The 22,122-nt window shown below is 48.1% G+C and overlaps 11 protein-coding genes across 11 annotated transcripts; 7 read left to right on the top strand and 4 right to left on the bottom strand.

The window, feature by feature from the left end:
• Positions 1-291: 291 nt before the first annotated feature.
• Positions 292-1,788, bottom strand: N7471_012818 (sulfatase family protein; the record flags this gene model as incomplete). The annotated part of the gene is made up of 1 exon (XM_057285537.1): positions 292-1,788. One exon carries the CDS (start codon positions 1,786-1,788, stop codon positions 292-294), a length of 1,497 nt encoding a protein of 498 aa, XP_057131803.1.
• Positions 1,789-2,420: 632 nt separating this feature from the next.
• Positions 2,421-4,214, top strand: N7471_012817 (putative rhamnogalacturonase; the record flags this gene model as incomplete). Its single annotated transcript, XM_057285536.1, has 6 exons — positions 2,421-2,859; positions 2,909-2,987; positions 3,048-3,255; positions 3,308-3,442; positions 3,494-4,064; positions 4,126-4,214. 6 exons carry the CDS (start codon positions 2,421-2,423, stop codon positions 4,212-4,214), a joined length of 1,521 nt encoding a protein of 506 aa, XP_057131802.1.
• Positions 4,215-5,238: 1,024 nt separating this feature from the next.
• Positions 5,239-6,948, top strand: N7471_012816 (putative MFS transporter; the record flags this gene model as incomplete). Its single annotated transcript, XM_057285535.1, has 1 exon — positions 5,239-6,948. The coding sequence occupies one exon, from the start codon at positions 5,239-5,241 to the stop codon at positions 6,946-6,948; it is 1,710 nt and encodes a 569-aa protein (XP_057131801.1).
• Positions 6,949-7,145: 197 nt separating this feature from the next.
• N7471_012815 (putative L-cystine transporter) lies at positions 7,146-8,030 on the bottom strand (the record flags this gene model as incomplete). Its single annotated transcript, XM_057285534.1, has 2 exons — positions 7,146-7,496; positions 7,566-8,030. 2 exons carry the CDS (start codon positions 8,028-8,030, stop codon positions 7,146-7,148), a joined length of 816 nt encoding a protein of 271 aa, XP_057131800.1.
• A 1,267-nt stretch (positions 8,031-9,297) lies between these two features.
• On the top strand, positions 9,298-9,795 carry N7471_012814 (uncharacterized protein; the record flags this gene model as incomplete). Its single annotated transcript, XM_057285533.1, has 1 exon — positions 9,298-9,795. One exon carries the CDS (start codon positions 9,298-9,300, stop codon positions 9,793-9,795), a length of 498 nt encoding a protein of 165 aa, XP_057131799.1.
• Positions 9,796-10,425: 630 nt separating this feature from the next.
• N7471_012813 (60S ribosomal uL16 domain-containing protein) lies at positions 10,426-11,817 on the top strand (the record flags this gene model as incomplete). The annotated part of the gene is made up of 3 exons (XM_057285532.1): positions 10,426-10,606; positions 10,814-11,003; positions 11,076-11,817. Coding segments are annotated over 3 exons (816 nt in total), but the record flags the coding sequence as incomplete, so codon positions are not given.
• Positions 11,818-12,242: 425 nt separating this feature from the next.
• N7471_012812 (uncharacterized protein) lies at positions 12,243-12,779 on the bottom strand (the record flags this gene model as incomplete). Its single annotated transcript, XM_057285531.1, has 2 exons — positions 12,622-12,779; positions 12,243-12,551 (listed from the first exon to the last, which is right to left on the bottom strand). The coding sequence occupies exons 1-2, from the start codon at positions 12,703-12,705 to the stop codon at positions 12,243-12,245; spliced, it is 393 nt and encodes a 130-aa protein (XP_057131797.1). The 5' UTR covers positions 12,706-12,779.
• A 683-nt stretch (positions 12,780-13,462) lies between these two features.
• Positions 13,463-13,837, bottom strand: N7471_012811 (uncharacterized protein; the record flags this gene model as incomplete). Its single annotated transcript, XM_057285530.1, has 1 exon — positions 13,463-13,837. The coding sequence occupies one exon, from the start codon at positions 13,835-13,837 to the stop codon at positions 13,463-13,465; it is 375 nt and encodes a 124-aa protein (XP_057131796.1).
• Positions 13,838-15,094: 1,257 nt separating this feature from the next.
• N7471_012810 (putative DUF814 domain protein) lies at positions 15,095-18,588 on the top strand (the record flags this gene model as incomplete). Its single annotated transcript, XM_057285529.1, has 4 exons — positions 15,095-15,156; positions 15,204-15,272; positions 15,338-16,917; positions 16,968-18,588. The coding sequence occupies exons 1-4, from the start codon at positions 15,124-15,126 to the stop codon at positions 18,586-18,588; spliced, it is 3,303 nt and encodes a 1,100-aa protein (XP_057131795.1). The 5' UTR covers positions 15,095-15,123.
• A 627-nt stretch (positions 18,589-19,215) lies between these two features.
• N7471_012809 (L-threonylcarbamoyladenylate synthase) lies at positions 19,216-20,511 on the top strand (the record flags this gene model as incomplete). The annotated part of the gene is made up of 1 exon (XM_057285528.1): positions 19,216-20,511. The coding sequence occupies one exon, from the start codon at positions 19,216-19,218 to the stop codon at positions 20,509-20,511; it is 1,296 nt and encodes a 431-aa protein (XP_057131794.1).
• Positions 20,512-20,971: 460 nt separating this feature from the next.
• Positions 20,972-22,039, top strand: aah1 (adenosine deaminase; the record flags this gene model as incomplete). The annotated part of the gene is made up of 1 exon (XM_057285527.1): positions 20,972-22,039. The coding sequence occupies one exon, from the start codon at positions 20,972-20,974 to the stop codon at positions 22,037-22,039; it is 1,068 nt and encodes a 355-aa protein (XP_057131793.1).
• Between the last annotated feature and the right edge of the window lie 83 nt (positions 22,040-22,122).

Genomic DNA, 22,122 nt, shown 5'->3' with positions numbered 1-22,122 from the left:
TGTTTCCGTATGGATGGCTAATGATAAAGGGGAAGATTATTTTTCTTGTTTTCCTCCTGCATATGGACTAGATAGTGCCTGGCACTCGACACCTACGATATAGTAGCATAGCGAGTATTATATGATGTAACGAAATATATATAGTTTACGAGTCCAGTAAGTTAGATCATGGCATTGAACTATGACTACTACGGTAGATAAAGGAGCTATACCTAATAGAAGAAAGACTACTAAAGGACTTAGTATAACAGGCTAGGTGTACGATTGCGAGAATCGGCCTATAACACATTTCTAAGCAACTGTATCCTTCTTGACTTGATCAACATCAGCACCCCATGGCACATTCCCCACAAACGCCTTCTGATTCTGATTGCCTGGTTGCTCCGCATCAAAGTCCAAACGATCAGGAATTTTCAATCCAGCTGGGAAATGGTATCTCACAAACCATGTGGATACCCCGTCCCGGTACAGCCAAGGGTCCTCTGTCCGTCGCTGCCATGTCTCCAGTCTCGTCCTCAGATCATCCAGCACAGCAGCATGTTCCGGGTCTTTGACAAGATTGACCACCTCATTTGGATCGTTCTCCAAATCATACAGCTCTTCTGGTGCGCGGAAAAAGAAATCCTTGAGCTTTCGCTCCCCGATCATAATCTCACTATCTGATGAGTTCCGAATATCTTCCCAAGAAAGAGACCCATAGATGTCAGCGGCAAAGGGAAAGTCTAGACGCCATGCCAGATTTCGGTGGTATTTGTACCGTCGATCCCGAATGAATCTTGTCGGCCAGTAGTTCGTCACTTCGTGGAAAGTATGCGAGCCGAATACTTGGTTCCACTCTGATATTTTGGCGTCGGTTCCAAGGATAGGGAGCAAGGATCGTCCAAGGCGCTTCTTCGCTGGGTCTACTACGCCCGGATGCCCAACATAGTCAAGCAAGGTGGGGAGGATATCGACGTATGAGACCATGTCAGAGTTGACCACGGGCTGGACTTTTGGATGCTTGATAATAAGGGGCAAACGCACACCCGCATCGAAAAGAGTTGTTTTGGAGTTGATGAAAGGTGGGCCGTTGTCGCTGATAAAGATGACGAGAGTTGATTCAGCCAAGCCAGCCTTTTCGAGGGCATTCAAAACAAAACCGATACCCTGGTCCAGGCGATGAATTGAGTTATAGTACTCAGCCAACTCGAACCGGGCACCGGGAGAGTCATTGATAAAGGATGGAATCTCGACAGTATCACTACTGTAGGAGCCCTTCTTGATTCGGGGGTCGTATTCTTGGTCGTTGCCAAATCCACCTCGTGTGCGATCACGATGTGGATCATGGAAACCAATCGTTAAGAAGAAAGGCCTTTCATCTTCCCGAGACTCTTGGAAAAAGTCATTGGCTTGATCAGCGATCACAGCCACATCCCTCGTTTCACTCTCCTTGGAGACCTCCCAGGGATAGACTGCCACCGGTCCGACATGAATCTTTCCCAGGATACCAGTCCGATATCCGCTTTGATTCAGCAGCTTTGGTGCAGTTTCAACATGATCAAACGTGACAAAATGATGGCGGTGACTGGCAAGTCCGTACTGGCCGTTCTGGTGGGTGTGCAGGCCGGTATAGATTACGGAGCGGCTGCCGCTGCAGGACGCGGTGCTTGCAAAGGCATATTCAAATTTGGTACCTTCTGCAGCGAGATGGTCGATATTGGGTGTCTTGATAGTTGATGCCCCGTAACAACCAAGTTGCTTACCGAGATCATCGGCGACCATCAACAGCACATTTTTTCTATTTGACATGATGACCCTATAGATCACTCGAGTAAACCCTTTACGAGCAACTGTTTTAATGGGGACGTGGAGAGAGAAAAACCACCGATTGGAAAGATATTTTGTTATTGTACCTCTTGTGTCATTGGTGGATTTACTCCATTTGGAACTAGCCTATCTTTGTTAGGCTTGCTATAAGCGCGATCTGACACTAAGATGATGTGCTTGCTAGTAAATGGTCGAATACTATGTCACTAATGCTTAGTGTCTCGAAGACTTTGATCAAAATTTAAATTGCAAATGTTGTCATCCGCACAGCTCTTTGGCAATCCTCCCAACTTCCCTTACACAACCCACTTCTTTGATAGAGATATAATACCCTATCTGGACAGCTCGGGAATATTTCCCTCATAATCTAACGGTATTATCCGACTAAATTATTGGAGTGGATTTGTCTCACTCGTCACATGGCAATGTCGAATCGCGGTGGATACTAGTTCATGGAGGAATTATGGCGTCTTGTATTAAAGATATTGTGTTGAAGGGACTGAAGACCCTATACAGACGGATTGTATACTAAAGGTAGAACCCTAACTAGAAATATAATAAGATAGAAACCAAGAGTGACAAGAAATTGAATTGCACCTATTCATCACTTCAAGATGAGATTCACCGGTTTGCTCTTGCTACCCTTGTTGCGTATCACTGCAGGCCAACTCATTGGCCCCGTTGGTCCAACAACCGACCTTCAACATAAAACAGTCGAATGCAACATTCTTGATTATGGCGCTGTAGCTGATAACAAGACTGACATATCCACTGCACTGGAGACGGCTTTCTCGAACTGTGTTCGCAAAAATCCGGGTGGCCGTCTAATTGTACCCGAAGGAGAGTATTTGATCGAGCGAGGTGTGACTCTCATCAATGGCACCAATTGGGCATTGCAATTGGATGGGCTGATCACAGCTGCATATGGCGGTGACTGGAATATTGCGCGTGAGTTGGTACTCCAAGGATTTGCAGGCACAGAGATTATCAATGCAACTATCAACGGGGAGGGTGATAATAAGTTTTTATTAGATGTGCTCGTTATTGTCAATGGTGAGTTCACATTTCCAGATACCTTTGGAGCTTAATGTTGACAAAACAGCTGTGGATTTCGAGTTCTATTCTTCCAATGGCAAAGGCGCGTTTCAAGGACAGGGTTATCTCTACCGAAATCTCAACAAGTAAGTCATAGATCATTTATTTGAAAGGCTGTGAGGCTAACACAGGAATTAAAATTCTAGCACGGATCGCCCGCGCTTGATACGTTTGATCTCTCCGACCAACGCCTCAGTCCATGACTTGATTCTAGTCGACAGCCCCAAGTTTCACATTATCTTGGACTTTGCTGTCAATGTTGAAGCCTACCATTTAACCATCCGGGGAGCAAACCTGGGCAGTTATGATGGTATTGATGCCATTGGAACGAATTATTGGATACACGACAATGAGGTATGCGTCTCAGGTTGCAATCTTTATGTTTCACCCGAACTAATTATTGTAGGTTACCAATCGTGACGAGTGTGTTTCGGTGAAAAGCCCTTCTCACCATGCCTTGGTTGAGAACCTGGTGTGCAATCAAGCAGGCTCTGGTATATCTATTGGCAGTCTGAATGTGTCTGCCGAAATATCCAACATCGTCAGTTCCAACCACGTGTGAATATCCCATCAAGAGCTAACATTGCACTAGGAAGCACGCAATATCAGCATTATCCAAGGTAACAACATCGCTTTCATCAAAACATATCCTGGTGGATCAGGCTACGTTACAAACATCACCTTTTCGAATTTCCGCTCTTTGGGAAGTCTTTATGGGTTGGATATCAACCAATACTGGCAGAATACCTTTGAGCCTGACACTGGTGCTGTTGCATTGAGTAACTTGGTTTTCCGAAATTTCTCTGGTATGTCGTTGACAAATGTTGGATCTGGCGATATTCTTACAAAATTATCAGGCTCTGTTGCCAATGGAGCACAACGCCCTCCCCTTTACCTCGTTGCGAATGATCTCACATTTGCTACCAATGTCACCGTCGAAGATTTCACAGTGTGGACAGAATCGGGTACTTCGGTTGTAAACAAGATCAGCAACATCTTTGGCACTGGGGATGACAGCTATGGGTCAAGTAATGGTATCAAGTCACTCGGTAATGGAGAATCACCTTCACCCTATTCCAGCACCTACACTATTGCAGCATCCCCAACTGGCTGGAAGGCCCCCGCGACTCCTACTTGGGCTGTACCTAGTACGGGCTATGGAAGTAAGCTCTTTGCCCGTTTCTTTTCTTTTTCTTTCCTATCAGGTAACTAATCTTTCTACAGCTGCATCTCCCATTCCGGTCTATAGCCCAGCTCCTCTGTGGCGCCCAGGTGGTGTGGATTATGATTTGCACTACTGGGGAAGCTTCTAAGTGACAGCTTATCATTGGGGAAGTCGAGCATACGCGGGCTGAAACAATCCCATTTGTTCTACGTTCTCTGGCAGCGCGGCGATTGTTTGGTATGCGCGAGGTGGTAGATGCTGCAAGGGGTTATTTGTACATAGTCAATGCAGGTACAAGAAGAGAAAATCAGATTTTACATTTATCTGTGGCAAGATTGTCCGACAGCTTTACGATAATATCTAGTACTTATTGTTTCTGCCTTTGTTTGTAATGATAGAGCTCATTGCTTGGATAGGTCGTCAAGAAACGACGTCATCCCTACTATGTAGTAGGTCCCTAATTTGGTGCATATTCTCAAATCTTCGGTGCACAATACAGCAAATCTTGTTAGAATCAAGATCTCTTCATACGGCGTCAGTAGAATTAACATCCCGAAACTAGCGCTTGAGTCATTGCGGTTAATTAACCATGCCGTGAGATGAAGGTCCGGTGAACAGAACCGACTGACGCGAGAGCGCCGATATTGATAGTGGCGTTACGATCCTTAATTCTCATAGAAATCCGAGAAAGTAGATATATTATTGTAAGACAATATTTTCCACCAATCCGAGCAATCATAGTCCAAGATGCCCTCCGGTCATTGACTGGATTTGGCAAAAGTTGATGCAATCAGGCGTGATGATGGCGCAAACATCGGCTAAATATCAAAGGCTTGTTTTCATTCATCCAGATAGTTATCTTTGACTTACACCCTTAGAGATTTTTCCTTTGAACTTAACACCCAGGCGCTCTTTAGACCGTTATAGCGTACTTTTCAAATACTAGGAGGAGTTCACTATCTCTCCATTGGGAATCCTTGCGTTCGCTGGCGTGAATGGCATCATGCGTATTCTTGAGCACGCATTCTGTGCGACTTTTTAGTCTGGATCGAATTATATTGTTATTCATTTCATTTGATATAAAATGTTCGATTTCAACAATGGATAGCTTTAAACAGAGTGCTTTTGTCTTTTCCTTGTGTCCTTGATTTTCGACTACACAAAGGATAACCATGGCATCGACATTTTCCAAAGAGTTTCCGGCATCGGATTCTGAGCCTCAGATTGACAATCATCATGACAAAAACGGTTCTGTGGTGACAACCCTTGCCGAGCCAGAAGAGCAACGAGAGTCTCAGTCTGTTTTTGCTGCACTTTTCTCTCGGAAACGAAAGGTCGACCCAGACTCGATTGCGACAGTTCGAAGTGTGTTTGATGATCCCTTGTTAGGGCAATTTTACCAGCCCCGTCCGGACTACGAGAATCTGCACAGATTTGATCCGGAGGAAAGATGGACTCACCGTGAAGAAGTCTCGGTACGCCGCAAGACCGATTGGACGATTTTCTTGTGGATCCTTGTCATGTTCTTTGGACTCAATCTGGATCGAGGCAACCTAGGAAATGCGGCGGCTGATAACCTGCTCGACGATCTGAAGATCACCACCAACGACTACAACAACGCGCAAAACATGTATCGTATCGGCTTTCTTATTGCTGAGATACCGTCTCAGATGCTTGGAAAGAGATTGGGTCCAGACCGTTGGATTCCCTTCCAGATCATCTTGTGGAGTTTGGCATCCGGAGGCCAGTTCTTTATGCAGGGTCGCTCTGGCTTCTTCGCATGTCGCTTCTTCATTGGCCTGTTCATGGGTGGCTTCATCCCAGATGCAGTTTTGTACCTTTCGTACTTCTATACGAAGTCTGAAATGCCGTTCCGTCTTGCATTGTTTTGGTTCGTTGATTCCATGTCAGGTGTTATTGCCTCATTCATCGCCTATGGTGTTCTGCACATGCGTGGTGTAGAAGGCCGTGAAGGATGGCGATGGCTGTTTCTCATCGAGGCACTCATTACTATCGTGATAGGATTCCTTAGTTTCTTATTCTTGGTCCCGGGTCCTACCCAGACAAAGACTTGGTGGAACCCTAAGGGATACTTCACCGAAAAAGAAGAGAAGATCATTGTCAACCGGGTGTTGCGAGATGATCCGTCCAAGGGCGACATGCACAATCGCCAGGCCCTTTCTCTCAACATGTTGTGGCAAAGCTTGATGGACTACGATCTGTGGCCGATTTACATCATTGGAATGCTTTTCGAAATTCCCACTTCACCACCTAAAACGTATTTGACACTTTCACTAAAAGCGATTGGATTTGGCACCTTCCAGACCACCTTGTTGACAATTCCTGTTACTGTCTTCGCCTCCATCAATTTGGTGCTCGTGACTGAGTTGTCCGAGCGCTTACACGAAATCTCCATCGTCGGTCTTCTCACTCAGATCTGGAGTCTTCCACTTCTCGTCGTCCTTTACACATCAGCTGCATCGCTATCAAACTGGGGCTTGTATGCGGCTACTTTCATTCTGCTGGGCTGGCCGAACCCGCACGCAGCACATGTTGGCTGGTGCTCACGTCTCAGTAATACTGTGCGAACTCGAAGTATCAGTGCGGCGCTCTACAATGTGACCATCCAACTTTCTGGAATTGCATCCTCAAACATCTACCGCAGTGACGATAAGCCACACTACCGTCGTGGAAACTCGCAACTCATCGCTATCAACGTCGCTACTATGGTTGCCTATATCCTGGCAAAGGTATACTACGTGCGCAGGAACCAATGGAAGAAGGCTCAATGGGACAAGTTCTCACCAGAAGAGAAGGCAAGTTATCTGAGCACTACCACTGATCAAGGAAATAAGCGATTGGATTTCCAGTTCCATAGTTGAGCCCTATTTCCAGGTGATATCTGCTACATCTGTATTTAGAATTTGCCCTCTTTAAGGTGTTTTCTTCTTTTTCCTCGCTATATATCATACACTAGGAGGAAAAGAAATGTCTTCGATCCAAAAAGCTCTCCGTATATCATTCAAAGTTCAGCTAGGCAAATCTATGTAAAAGTTCCCGATCATATGAATGTACATGTCTATGCCTCATTCCTGTTACCGAGGAGAGCATCGCGCTCTGATAACCGTGGCTTATTCTCCGCCGATACCTCCCGATACAGACCAAAGTGCTGAAAGATAAAGATGAGATCGAATAGAACGGTGATATTGCCCAGCAGGAGTTTGGCGATGTTGCCGACCGCGCCCGACCAGTCCCCCTGCAACGATGAGTCCAACACCAACTGTATCAGCGACAGAATCGCACCGGACAGATCTAGCAGGATCGCCCCGATGGAAAACCCCGCCGTTGATTGCCGCCGATAATTCATCACCGCCTGGGGTGTGTATTTAACGGCGGTCAGGAACACCTTGATCATGCCGATCACATAGACCTTAGGCGAATATTTCAGTCAGCACATGTTGACTAGTTAATTATTTCATGTGCCGGGTTGTCCTCTTACCACATCAATCCATTCTCCCGACGCCGACACCAGAACCCACAGAACGGCCAGAGGAACCACCCCCAGACAGCCCCAGAAGACTACGAGAGCCAAGATACTCGCCCGCTGCGGCTTAGAATCAAAGTTCCAGAACCGCGCGCAGAGAAAGTGGCTACCAATCCAGCAACATATCAGCGCCCCGTGGAGGGCGTAGACAAAATCGTTCCATTGGACGGTCGGTTCAGGGCTCTGCGGGTGTCGCTGGGCATACTGGGCGCGCACGACCGGCGAAGATAAGAAGCAGGCGTTGGAAACAGCGTATGCGGATAATCCCAGTACGTTGAGCAGAGCAAAGTCAATGGAGAAGCCATCTGTCGAGCGGCGGCGGTGGTTGTGCAGAACTTGCGGGTAGAAAGACAGCGACCATAGGACGAAATAGGCCCAGCCTAGGATTTGAGAGATACTTTCTGTCCAGGTGACATTCATCATGAAAATGTCAACATGGACAGAATTGTTCTCGTTAAGGACCATCCTCATTACAGGTTTCGGAATAGACTCAGAGTTCGGGATATCCGGAGTTCAGCCTCAGCGAGCCTCAACGGTGATAAGATCGACAGAGGTTTTGTTTCGGGTACATAGATAGGCGCTAAATTTGCACCGACTATGACGACTGGGTAGCTCAGGTGGCTAAAGAGCAACAGCCAGATGGTCCATTGGCACCACTAATGCCCATGCTCCGAGAGCCAGTCCTAGGTCCATTTTCGCGCTGGGCAGCAAGTCTTATACCCCATTGTATCGCTCAGATCAGACAGCAGAGGTGCTGCGAAACGGGCCGGATATTACATATCGTTCGTTGGATGGTGCGACAATTTGTCAAGTTCGGGAATCGAAGGGGATTTTACGACGTGCCGGTTATGTGTTGATCTTCAGTTTTTAGCTAAGAGTTCAATATCAGTCAATGTTTGCCATGAAATGTATAGGGGGTATGAGGCTAACAAACGAATCTCGTGGACTAGAGATGGGGTGATGGAGGCAGCGATATCTCTGCTCGGGCAGTAGCTCATTCCTGTCATTCCAAACAGGTTAAGCTCAGAACTTAGAAACGAATCACTTACGACTTGTTCAAATAAGGGTACGAGCCGAGAAACAACTTGAAGGTATGGAGTGAATTTGTTTTCGAAACTACTGTGAAGTACTGGACTCTGTCATACCTGATCGTGAAAAACATTTGAAGAAACTCCATCCCAATGTTCTGGTTCACACATACATGTACATATATGTAGTTCAACGCGATACCCTCTCTATCATTCTATATATATATATATAGACCTGGCTGACATGTCATGTACGGGCTGGACATTCATTTCCCTGATTCACTAACTCCTAAGCCCTTTGTAAACAGATAATAGACACGATTAATACACATGAACTGCAGCATGGATAAAGCCTTTTTCGCCTTTTTTTTTTTGTTTCCCGGGTAGAGAGAGTTAGGGCTTTTGAACTCCGCAACACTGGGATTTCGGAGTTTGGTTCGGAGTTCTTCGGTATTAGTCATCAGCTGCAGGTCGGGTCCGAGGTCATCGCATCCATAGCATCAACATAGCAATACATAAACCTTTGTGAATCAAGCACTGAAGAAGGTTAATGAAGCAATGTCTTAAATAAACGCAACAATGAAGACGAAAAAGAGCCCATTCAGGTCCTCGGGAACTAATCTCGAGGCACAAGGATCCAATTAGACCAGCCTATCAACATGCCAAACCACGACGATAATCACCTCCCTCAAGACCAAATTTTCCGGGGAGCTGCCCTAGGATATGATACCAAACGAATGGATTCCTGTGGTAATAATGCCGTTGACATCTGCGGGAAAGACGAATCGCAAACACCTCGTCGAAAGCGTGGAGATGATGTCGGAGACTATCCGTGGTCAAATCAGCCAGTTCAACGAAGAGTCCCACCCCGGACTCCAAGACCAGACTTCTATCCTTACGCCAATGGGGGAGACCCTCCGGGCGATGTGGTCCGAGCTTCTGAATGTGCCTGTGACTCACATGCATGGGTGAACATCCTTCCTCCGCATTGGCGGGGACAGCGTGTCGGCCATACAGTTGGTGGCTCAATGCCGTACGCAAAGGCTGTCCATAAGTGTTCGAGGTGTTCTTCGATTCAAGACACTCTCCAAAGTTGCACCACGAACGACGCATTCCGTCTCACAAATCACCCAGCTGGAAAAGACGGTGGCCACTGAACGCCCGCACTCGCTTTCGCCTATTCAGCAGATGTGACTTGATGACCTCACCGCCGAACATATCCCAGGCTTTATCCAGACATTTTGCTGCGAATCAAATCAAATATTAAAATGTGAAACTAGTTGATGCGAGATCTAGGCGGTCATCATTAGACACCACATGCTCCGAGCCATATTTGGCAGAGACGCTGAAGGGAAGTGGTCACAATACATATCTATGACAATCTTGCTCAAACATGTCGTGGGGAGTATAGAAGAGACTGTTCAAAGGGATCTTTCTACAGGCCTGGGCTACAGTAATTTGATTGACCACGTCATGCTTCCTCAGCAAAGGTCTTGCCACTTACGTATCTTTCTGTTTTCAGTCGATATATTTTTAGCTTTTCAAGCAGGCTATTACAAGACTCGGAGTTTACGGGGAAATGAAAGGGTAATACCCGAGACACAGTAATCCTTTCAAGTACTTTGTACATCAAAGAGAGTGAGGGAGTGCTCCATTTATAAGCACGATAAAAGTGGACCGAAACGGGATTAGTGGAGAAAGCTTTTGGCCAATCATAAAGTGAAACTGCGACCTTTCTGGGGCCTGAGCGCTCAGGCATTAATAGGGTTAAACCCTTTTGCCACAGTGCTGCTTGGAAATCAAGACCCGTGACCACAGCGAAATCGACCCTCTTTTCTCTTTCTCCTTCCGAACCCTCGACAACCACCGACAACCTATACCCAGTTCGCAGGAAGTGCCATCACCACCCTTCCAGCACTCAAAATGGCCCGTCGTCCCGCGAGATGTTACCGCTACTGCAAGAACAAGGTGCGTGCCGATTTCGATTTCGCGAGCTTTTGAAGATTTGTGCGGGTTATCTTGGTGCGGGGAGTGTCCATCAAAACGTCGCCAACGACCACCTCGCCATGACCGGAATGTCCCTTTGCTATGAGGAGTGATTCTCGTGGCACTGTGCTTGTGCATTTTTTTTTTGTATCTTTTTTTATTAAGATGGGCGGTTTTCGCTGACATCAGTCCTCAACATCCAGCCTTACCCCAAGTCCCGGTTCAACCGTGGTGTTCCCGACCCTAAGATTCGTATCTTCGATCTTGGTCGTAAGAAGGCCAACGTGGATGACTTCCCCATGTGCATCCACTTGGTTTCCAACGAGTACGAGCAGCTGTCCTCCGAGGCTCTCGAAGCCGCCCGTATTTGCGCCAACAAGTACGTTACTCGATCCGCTCCCACATCTCTCGCCTGACATCCATGGACACAATCTCATATAACTTTCAATAGGTACCTTGTCAAGATCGCCGGTAAGGAAGGTTTCCACCTGCGCGTCCGTGTGCACCCCTTCCACGTCGTCCGTATCAACAAGATGTTGTCTTGCGCTGGTGCCGATCGTCTGCAGACCGGTATGCGTGGTGCCTTCGGTAAGCCCCAGGGTCTCGTCGCCCGTGTGAACATTGGCCAGATCATTCTGTCCGTCCGCACCCGTGACGCCCACCGTGCTACCGCTCTCGAGGCCCTCCGCCGTTCCCAGTACAAGTTCCCCGGTCGCCAAAAGATCATTGTCTCCAAGAACTGGGGCTTCACCCCCGTCCGCCGCGAGGAGTACCTCCAGCTCCGCCAGGAGGGCAAGCTCCTCCAGGACGGTGCTTACGTTCAGTTCCTCCGTGGTCACGGTTCCGTTGAGAAGAACATGAAGCGCTTCCCCGTTGCCTTCGAGAACGTCGCTTAAATGGTGATGGGTTGATCAGAATATGAAGTTCAGAACGAAAATACTTGAATGTTCTTATTGTCTTTACCTTGTCCCATTCATCTTGATATCAATCTCGTGCAATCGCAATGATGGAGTTCTTCCAGGGGTCTTTTCATTTGCTCGCCTATATTGCACTTGTAGAACTGTTCATCTACCTACGCAGTACCGTAAACTACGTAATATTTTCGCTCTTTTCGCTCCCATCCCTGGAGTAGGCACTCGAGCTTTTCCGACCATGCACAGATCATGCGAGGTGCAGTCATTTGGTGGATATCAATAATCTAGCAAAACTAGCAGAAGTCTAGACCCAACTCCATAATAGGCTTTTTTTCAATGATCAGAGCACAGATGAAATAGGGCTAGAATATGGGTCATGTCACGCAAGACTGCAGCATCACCCATCCATTGCATAACATTGTCCTTCGGAGAGCGTTTCTTGTTCCCTCGGGGTTTTCAATAGTTACATGCAGGTTAATTATGAAAAAGGCTGGGCGTAATTCGAACGCAAGAAATAACAACAGGTTAAAGTTGGTCTTTGGTGTTCAGTATATATATTCCAAGGTCATCACGCATTCTACATCTACAACCAACATTAAGACTAGATCAGATTTACGTTTGCTATTAAGAACTAAGTCAAGGCCCATTCATTTGTTCAGCTCACTACTATGTCCATTCTCTTGAAAAAAAAGATTATATGGACGTCAAAAGCATATAACCTCCTTAGGCGGCGACCCACCACAACGTTCCTTGTGCAATTCACCAGCAGCTAAAAGGAAAACAATTAGCCCAAGCCATAAAACAAATATAATGTCGCGTGACACCAATTTGAAGTTGAATAGCAACAGAAGCGGGATGGGTGAGGAGAATATACCTTTCAAGTCTGCCGGGGTACAAGAAAGCTCCAGACATTTACCGAGCGTATCCTTGAACGCTTTGCTTGGGCAAGTGCACTTGGAATCAATAGAGGAGATACAGCCTGCTACAGCAGAGGCTTCGTTGAGACAACGAATCTGTTCAAAATAAGGAAAAGGTGGTTAGTCTTCTGAGTCCACATCATACACCCCGATAGGGACAGCATACAAGGCAGGGACTGGCATCATCCAGACCATCAGCGACAGTCAAAGACAGGAAAGCAGCCAGCGGGAAGAAGATAGTGAGCTTCATTTTCGATTGATATTGAATTGATATTGAACGTGGGTGTAGTAGTGGTCTAATGATAGAAGACTGGGAGTATGAAAGTGGAGGAGTGGAGGAACATAGGACGCCCTTGCTCGATTTATCAATAGTCGGTCTATTTGTGTAGTGGTAGGAAAGACAATGCATTCTTCGTCATATCGGTATCTCAGCATCAACAAACCCGGTGTCTGGGTGATCTGTGGAATGGCATTTCATTGGAATGTGAGATCATATAAATTTTTGGAGATGACAACATTGAATGTTACGACGCTAGATAATACATAGATTGAATACCACGCCTAGCTGTTACTAGTCATTGCAGAATGGTGTTTTGACTTAATTGAATGCCCCAAGCAAATATTGACTTTTGTGATGTGACACCTGGGCACTCTTTGCTGGCCACTCAGGGAGAGATAGGTAATTTTCCAGCTGTCAAAAATATCAATAAGACATCACCTTTGATTCACTAAACTGTCAGCTGATTTATTTACGGGAATATCATTGAGTGTAGAGCTCCAATATAGCTCCATATGCACGTATGTTGCTTTATTGCTCAGAACCGCTTAAGACCGGGACGACTACTAGCTTTGATGTTGGAGCTTACATGATACTTCTAAGGTTATTTACCTAGTCATTTCTTAATGATATTTTCTTGTCAGTTCGAGATGCCCACAGCAAGAGACCGAACGCCCAGTGGTGCTATGCACCTCAAAGAACAACCCGCGAGCATCCATCCGCATCAAAATCACAATTTGGTCAGATACAGTAGTCTTTTGGTGATGGGGTCCGTGACATGCGCCATCCAGGAGCTGTCGTATTGGATACCCCCCAGTGTGGCTTGGACCTGGACAGGAAGATCGGCTCCAAATGTAGGGACTTCCTGAGCTACCTTGGCAAATTGATGATCTTTCTTCGATAGAAATCCTGCAACGGATGCTGCAGCTATAAGAGAGCGTACCCGGTGTCCCATTGGTAAGTTGACAACCGAGCGGATGTCTTCGGGGGTAAGATGGCGAGTGTTTGCATCCGGGCATCTTGGCTCGCAGGGTGGAGGATTGGCGATAAGAGTCTCTTTCAGGAAGATAGTGACCTTTGGTCCGACTTCATTGATGCCGAACATATCAGCAAGCCTCGCAAATTTGATTAATGCTGAGCTCTTGGCTCCTGGTTCCTGAATTGCACAACCGATATTGCCAAGATATAGCCAAGTTAGGAGGACCTCGAAGCTTTTGACAGAGATAACACCTTAGATCTCTTCGATAGTCGCAGATTGCTCTATGCCTTCCCGAAAGCTCCCAGAAAACATTCTTGCAATATATGGACATCGAGATACAAGAACAGCTCTCGAAAGGGTGTACTCGGCGCCGAAGGGATTAAGCTGGATCTTGACTAAAGGGCCATGAAGGCTAGGCAGGCTACTGTAGACAAACATCTGCATCAATATTGATATGCATGAGGATAAGACAGAATGTTCACTTACAGCCTCACAAACTCCAGGGAATTGGCACCTGGGTCATACGCCATGGGGTTGGCATCAAGTTGATGACGCGGAAGAAAGACGAAATCAAAGGAGATGACATGAAAAGATGAAGCAAAATAAAAAAAGATGATAAAACTAAAGAAGAACAATGGAAGAAGAAGAAATGGAAAATCACGAAGTGAAAGCTGGAGGTTAGAGATCGTAAAGTGGACAGGGTCAAGGCAGGTGCAAGGCCAGAGAACATGTCCACGGGTATGTAGAGAGATAGATGGGATTAAGGCAGCTAAGGGTATAGGTAAGGATACAAGAGTCTTTGGTATGATTGGGCCTGCCATTTTCTCTCTTCCCTCACTTCTCTCTTGTCAGGTGAAAGATACCCCCATATATATGAAATGACCCAAAGGGTGACCCCTAGAATCATCCCAGAAACAACCTTCCATATATATGTATCTTCCTAGTGTCTCTTGCAGGTATATATCGCAGACCAAAGAAATCCAGATGGGACAGTTGTTATAGTGAGCTGAAGTATATAATTAATGCGCCATGGCCGCTATTCCCGCTATTCCGAATTAGGACCCCGGGAGAAAGTCCTTGGCATTTATTGGTTGGTTGTATGCACCGCCCTTTGTTCCGCCTTGGTCAAAGATGTAAAGATGTCCAATCTCCCATATTTTTTCCGATTATACAACATTTTCTCTTTGGACCTACACATTGACAAATTCCCATTTAACTCAGAGAGCTGTACAAATTTGCACATTTACGTGCTGTTTAGGATCTACATACTACGTTGTATGTACGGTGAGTGGGGTAAATAATTCGTTTTCTGCCTGGCAGTATTAACTCACATGGTTGATTTCCTCGTACAGCTAGTTGCAGCCCCGCATACGTCACCCTCAAAAATTCCTTTTCTCTTCACAAACACAGCCATGAAGCAAAGATTCTCGTCTTTGGACGTCAAGGTATTTTCAAATCTACTGCAAAAAAGATACCACACTAAAATCCCCAGGTCATCACTCAGGAATTGGCATCGGAGTGTGTCAACCTCCGAGTGTCCAACATCTACGATTTGTCCTCGGTACGCTTAATTCTTTTCTCTATTGCCATCAAAGGATATCGAGCTGATTTTAATATTCCTATTAGCGTATATTCCTTTTTAAACTCGCCAAACCGGACCATCGGCGCCAACTCATTATTGACTCCGGTTTTCGCACTCATGTCACCCAATATTCGCGGACCGCGGCAACCACACCTTCGCCCTTTGTGACCCGTCTCCGAAAGTACCTGAAGTCTCGTCGGATTACAGGCATCTCCCAAATTGGAACCGATCGCATCATCGACTTCTCCTTCAGCGAGGGTGCATACCACATCTTCCTTGAATTCTTCGCCGGTGGTAACATTATCTTGACGGACCGCGAATACAACATTCTTGCTTTCTTCCGCCAAGTTGCCGCCGGTGTGGGTCAGGAAGAGATCAAGGCCGGACTCAAGTACACTGTGTCCAATAAACAGAACTATGATGGGGTTCCGGACATCACAGCGGATCGAGTTTTGCAAACACTGGAAAAGGCACAGGGGCTTTTCGCCCAAGAGGGAAATGCACCCAAAAAATTCAAGAAAAAGGGAACGGATTTTTTGCGAAAGGCGTTGTCACAAGGCTTTCCTGAATACCCCCCCTTGCTCCTAGACCACGTTTTTGCGATCAAGGAATTTGATACTACAACGCCACTGGATCAAGTATTGGGGAGCCAAGATCTGTTGCAGACCGTGAAAGAGGTTCTAGAAGAATCGCAGCGAATTTCCCACACCTTTGATTCTGGCGACAGCCATCCGGGCTACATTGTTGCGAAAGAAGACACGCGACCTATTCCGGAAGGAGAGACTTCGTCAATGGGCCCAGGTCTGCTGTATGAAGATTTCCACCCTTTCAAACCTCGACAGTTTGAAAACAAACCAGGAATAAAGATTCTGGAGTTCGAGCGCTTCAATGCCACGGTCGACGAGTATTTCTCATCTCTTGAATCTCAGCGTCTCGAGTCGCGATTGACAGAGCGCGAGGAGGCAGCCAAAAAGAAGCTCGAATCCGTGCGATCAGAGCACAAAAAGCGGATTGATGAGCTCAAGAATGTGCAAGAGCTTCACATCCGTAAAGCGGATGCTATTCAGGACAATGTTTACCGAGTCCAGGAGGCAATGGATGCTATCAATGGACTGGTGGCCCAGGGAATGGACTGGGGTGAGATTGCGCGCCTGATTGAGATGGAACAAGATCGCGGCAATCCAGTGGCCCAAACAATCAAACTGCCCCTCAAACTGTACGAAAACACGGTCACATTACTTCTTGGAGAGGCCGGCGACGACGAGGATGAAGAGGAGGAGTTTTCTAGCAGCGATGAATCTGACTCCGACTCCGAGAACGAAGCAGAGCAAGAGCCAGGCCGTGCGGAGCGAGAGTCTAAGCTATTGACCATTGATATTGACCTTAGTCTGAGCCCATGGGCGAACGCATCGCAATACTATGACCAGAAGAAGCAAGCCTCGGAGAAGGAACAAAGGACAACCCAGTCGTCTACGAAGGCACTGAAGAGTCACGAGAAGAAGGTGACAACCGACCTCAAGCGAGGCTTGAAGAAAGAGAAGCAAGTGCTTCGACAGGCTCGGACGCCATTCTGGTTTGAGAAGTTTATCTTTTTCATTTCTTCAGAGGGTTACTTGGTTATAGGGTAAGTGGCTCCAATCAACTCCGTTTTGTGACATCTACTAATCCTAGCAGTGCACGGGACGCTATGCAGAGCGAATTGCTCTACCGGCGTTATTTGTCCAAGGGCGATATTTTTGTGCACGCTGACCTCGAAGGTGCGACGCCAATCGTGGTGAAGAACCGAGCTGGTAGTGCAGACGCACCAATTTCTCCAAGCACACTATCTCAGGCCGGCAACCTTTGCGTCGCAACTTCAACTGCTTGGGATTCTAAGGCTGTCATGTCTGCTTGGTGGGCGCATGCTCATCAAGTATCGAAAATCGCAGAGAACGGTAGTGGAATCATGCCCACGGGTGTTTTCCAAATCAAAGGCGATAAGAACTTCTTGGCCCCATCGCAACTGGTGCTTGGGTTTGGTATTATGTTCCAAGTCAGCCAGGAAAGCGTTCGGAACCATAAGCAGCGATTTGACACATCTGACGTTCCGCAAGCCGCTATAACTCCTGCAGATGAGACTGAGGCCTCTGAGATGAAGGATGCCGTGGAGCCAGAAGCTCAAGAGCAGGCAGAGGCCACCGAAGAGGCTATCGAAGATGCCACCAAAGACGCAGAGAAGGAAGATGCGGGATCTGACGAGGAGGATGAATATAACAAAGCCGCTACTAGAAACCCTCTCCAGCGAGGCGATTCCGATCTCCCGACCTCTCAGCCTACTCAAGGATCGGAATCTGAGTCTGAGTCTGAGCCAGAAGAAGAATCGAAGGATGAGGTAGAGCAAGAAGTCGCAGAAGATCAGCCGGAGGGAGAAGAAGCTACATCAAAAGCAGATCAAAATTCTGTAACCGAGCAAAAGGAAGAACCGAACTTGAACGCTCGAGAGCGACGTACCTTGCGACAAGGCAAGCCTCTTGACCGCCCCGAGGAAGAACCAGCTGCACCACGCATCGCCCCCACCCGTGGCAAGCGGGCGAAGGACAAGCGCGCTGCTGCCAAGTATGCTCATCAAGACGAGGATGAGCGAGAACTTGCTCTTCGGTTGGTGGGTGCCAACAAGGGCAAAGCCGCAAAGGCGGCCAAGGCAGCTGAAGCCAAGGAACAGCGTGAGCGAGAGGCCGAGGCGCAAAGGCAACGACGACGGGCCCAGCATGAGCGTGCCGCCGAAGCCGAGCGCAAACGCCAGGCCCAATTCACGGAAAATGGAACGGACGATTACAACGAGGAGACAGCTGCCGCAGAGGCTGCAGATCTCACTTGGATTCCAGCCTTGGTGGGTACACCCACTACGGATGACGATATTATTGCTGCTATTCCAGTATGCGCCCCATGGGCTGCCCTTGGACGCTACAAATACAAAGTCAAGCTACAGCCGGGCACCGTGAAGAAGGGCAAGGCCGTCAAGGAGATCATTGGTCGGTGGGTGTCCGAGACCACGACCGGGAAGGTCAAGAAGGAGCACGCCGAAGATGTCGGTATCTCTCGTGTCGATGCTGAGCGTCTCCGGGAACGGGAGGGAGAGCTCATCAAGGGCTGGAAGGACACAGAGATTATCAACACTATGGTTGTGGGCAAGGTGCGCATCATGACTGCAGGAGCTGGAAGCGGAGCCGGTGGTGATAAGGGCAAGGGTAAAGGTGGAAAGGGTGGTGGTGGAGGTGGAGGTGGCAGAGGAGGTGGTAAGGGTAAGAAAAAATGATTGAGTCTTGTGTATACATTAGAGAGCACATAGATTAGACCTTTGGATTCAATTCAACCGATTCAATTCAACCGATTCAATTCAACCAGATTATACAAAATATTATCATTGATGTCGAGCCGTTCAATGTATACCAAGCATGATCTCTTTATGCCAGTTGATCAGCCACAACCCCGCTTCAACTACATATGTAGTTATCTACACTTATTTCAACCTCATACAATCATGAATAACTCCTATCATTCCAAATCTATTGCCAATGATATCGTTGGCGATGTGACGAAACCTGGGAGTTCCTGATGCGCTGAGTCATGCCACGTCATGTCGGGACCCGAACCGATTTTCTCGCAATCTTCCATATAGAGCCTCTTATCGCCTCTGACGGTATTGTGCAGAATGATAGTCGACCGTGTACGCTAGAGACGATCGCTGATTGTACGCCCAAGAGAAAAGAAGCTTTCCCCCGCGCGACCAGAACCCGGACCCCTCGGGCATCATTTCGCCCCTCCTCTGATAACGTGTGCGCCCGAATGGTGCGTCATTGAGGTCTTCTCAAACATCACGTTGCTTTTCACTCGCGCTTTGGCCGGCCACTGTCAGCGCAGTTGTGCCAGATACTTGAGCACAATGTCTACACAAACGCGAGTTGTCCCCGTTCAACGGCTCAGCCAAGGGCCCGGCGATTTATCTCTGGCAGAATGGTGGGAGAAGGAGCGCAGCCAAAAAACGCCCGAGTCCCAGGCTATCGAAGAAGCTGCCAAACTCCTCCGGTCCAGTGACATCCCCGTCGCATTTCCTACCGAGACAGTATATGGCCTAGGAGCCGATGCCACGCGCAGTTCTTCTGTCCGGGGAATCTACCGCGCCAAACAGCGGCCCTCGGACAACCCGTTGATCGTTCATGTCGACTCACTCGACATGCTTGAGCGTCTCCTTAATCCCACCCGTCAAGGCAGCCCAACCTCAACCAAAATGCCGCCAATCGCCCTCCCCTCGATCTACAAGCCTCTGATCGACAAATTCTGGCCCGGCGCACTGACAATCATTCTACCTAATCCATCCGGATCCATACTGGCACCAGAAGTCACCTCCAGCCTGACCACATTCGGCGTCCGCATGCCCTCGTCTGCACTGGCGCGTCTACTCATCCACGCAACAGACCGTCCCCTTGCCGCGCCATCGGCAAATGCATCCACCAAACCGTCCCCAACAACCGCGCAGCACGTATACCACGATCTCAAAGACCGCATCGAGATGATTCTCGACGGCGGCGCATCCGGCGTCGGTGTCGAAAGCACCGTGGTAGACGGGTTATGCGACCCACCAGCGATTCTGCGCCCCGGCGGCATCGGCATCGACGAAATCCGGAAATGCGAAGGGTGGGAAAATGTCGCAGTCGGCTACAAAGACGGCACGCTAGACGTGAAAGAGGTTCCACGCGCACCGGGCATGAAGTACCGCCACTATTCGCCAAAAGCACGGGTTGTTCTCTTCGACTCGACATCCAACCCAGCCGGAGTGATGAAGCATGTCAAAAAGGACTTGAATGACACAGCCATTGGCGCACACAAAATTGGCATCATCCGCACGCGGAACTGGAAGCTTGGCTTGGGGCTCGCTTCAGAAGATGATATCGCCAGTACCATGAACCCCGTATCTTCTGCCATTGAGAACATTGTCAGTTTACCGATTCCCTTGCTAGAGAATGGAAACCCGAGTAGCCGCACGAAGATGGCGTATGATTACCATCTTGGTTCAGATGCGGTTTCCATCGCGCATGGTCTCTTCGCCGCTCTGCGCGGGCTGGATGAGCTAGACGTCGATGTTATTTACGTGGAAGGCGTGTCAGATCGCGAGGGTGACCTGGCTGCAGCTGTCATGAACCGGTTACGAAAGGCTGCTGGTGCTGAAATGCGGGTTTAGCCCTTAAGATGGGTTACGATTCCGTATATTCTTTTTATTCCAAGTCCGGGGGTTTTTTTTCGGGGTTTAGATAGAGGTTTGAAAAGTGTGAATATTAGATTCAAATATATTTTAACATACAATATTGTGTATGATTCCACGTTTTATGTGCACGGAGTGTATAGAGGAGGTGTGATTGGAGCCTCTTGGACTTACCCGTTTGGTAAATCTTGCTGATCTTAATTCGACGTGGAATTCGGAGACCTCCGGGCAAAAGCTTATCGATGGGCCCAATTCCCAAGTTTTTGGGATTAAAAGTCCACGATAAAAGACAGCTGTGTCACGAAAATAAAGAGCCATGATAACCCGAGACACCGGCGGGGGAAAAACGAAACTCGTCCGGTCGGCGCTTATATCTCGTCCCGCATTGATCTAGAAAACCCTCACATCCAAAGAATATCACTCACTACAACCCACAATAATGTGTCAATCTCTTTTGCACGAGTTCCTCGAGGGCCTCCCTAAATGTGAACACCACGTCCATCTCGAGGGCACTCTTGAGCCAGAACTCATCTTCGAGCTCGCGGCGCGCAATGGTATCACCTTGCCGACCGACCCAGTCTATACCTCGGTCGAGACACTCAAGAAGCGCTATGAACACTTCAGCAACCTGGACGACTTCCTCCACTTCTACTTCGAAGGCATGGCCGTACTCCGCAAGGAAGAAGACTTCGCCGACCTAGCCTGGGCATACTTCCAAAAGGCGCACGCAGACGGCGTGCACCACGCAGAGGTCTTTTTCGACCCGCAAGTACACGAAAGCCGCGGTGTACCATACGATACCATCGTCACAGGCTTCTCGAAGGGGTGCAAGCGCGCCGAGACCGAGCTCGGGCTGAGCACACGACTGATCCTGTGTTTCGTGCGGCATCTCCCCGTCTCGTCGGCCAAGGAAGTCTACGACGAGTTCGTGGCTCACAAGCACTTTGAGTCTGGTGTTGTGCACGGACTGGGCTGGTCTTCTTCAGAAGTAGGCCCGCCGAAAGACATGTTCCGCGAGATCTATGCGTCAGCCGCGCAGAAGAATATCCCCCTCACGGCGCATGCCGGCGAGGAAGGTGATCCGACTTATATCAGCACGGCGCTTGAGCTTGGTGCCCAGCGCATTGATCATGGGATTCGGCTGGTTGAAGACGAGGAGTTGATGCGACGTGTTGCGCGTGAGGGGATCCTGCTTACCGTCTGTCCGTTGTCGAATGTGCGACTGCGCTGTGTCACCTCTGTGAAGGAGGTGCCTATTCGGCGGTTCTTGGAGGCTGGAGTCAAGTTCTCGATTAATAGTGATGATCCTGCTTATTTCGGTGGTTATATTCTTGACAACTACTGCGCTGTGCAGGAGGCTTTCAACCTGAATGTGCTGGAGTGGAGGATCATTGCGGAGAATAGTGTCCAGGAGAGCTGGGTTGAGGATTCGCGCAAGGCGGAGATGCTGGCAAGTATTGAGGAGCATGTCAAGAAGTATATGCATATGCACACCATTGCTGTATAAATTCCGAGTGTTGGTGTATGTAGGTAGGTATTGGTTTCTGTTTGAGTTGTGACTGTGGGCGTGAGCGGTGCATCTGATACCCT

Source organism: Penicillium samsonianum (genome assembly GCF_028829775.1).
Source record: "Penicillium samsonianum strain IBT 33392 chromosome Unknown utg000007l_segment0_segment0, whole genome shotgun sequence".
Classification (NCBI taxonomy): domain Eukaryota; kingdom Fungi; phylum Ascomycota; class Eurotiomycetes; order Eurotiales; family Aspergillaceae; genus Penicillium; species Penicillium samsonianum.
The sequence above is the reverse complement of the archived record's forward strand: the minus strand, read 5'-3'. Positions and strand labels throughout refer to the sequence as shown.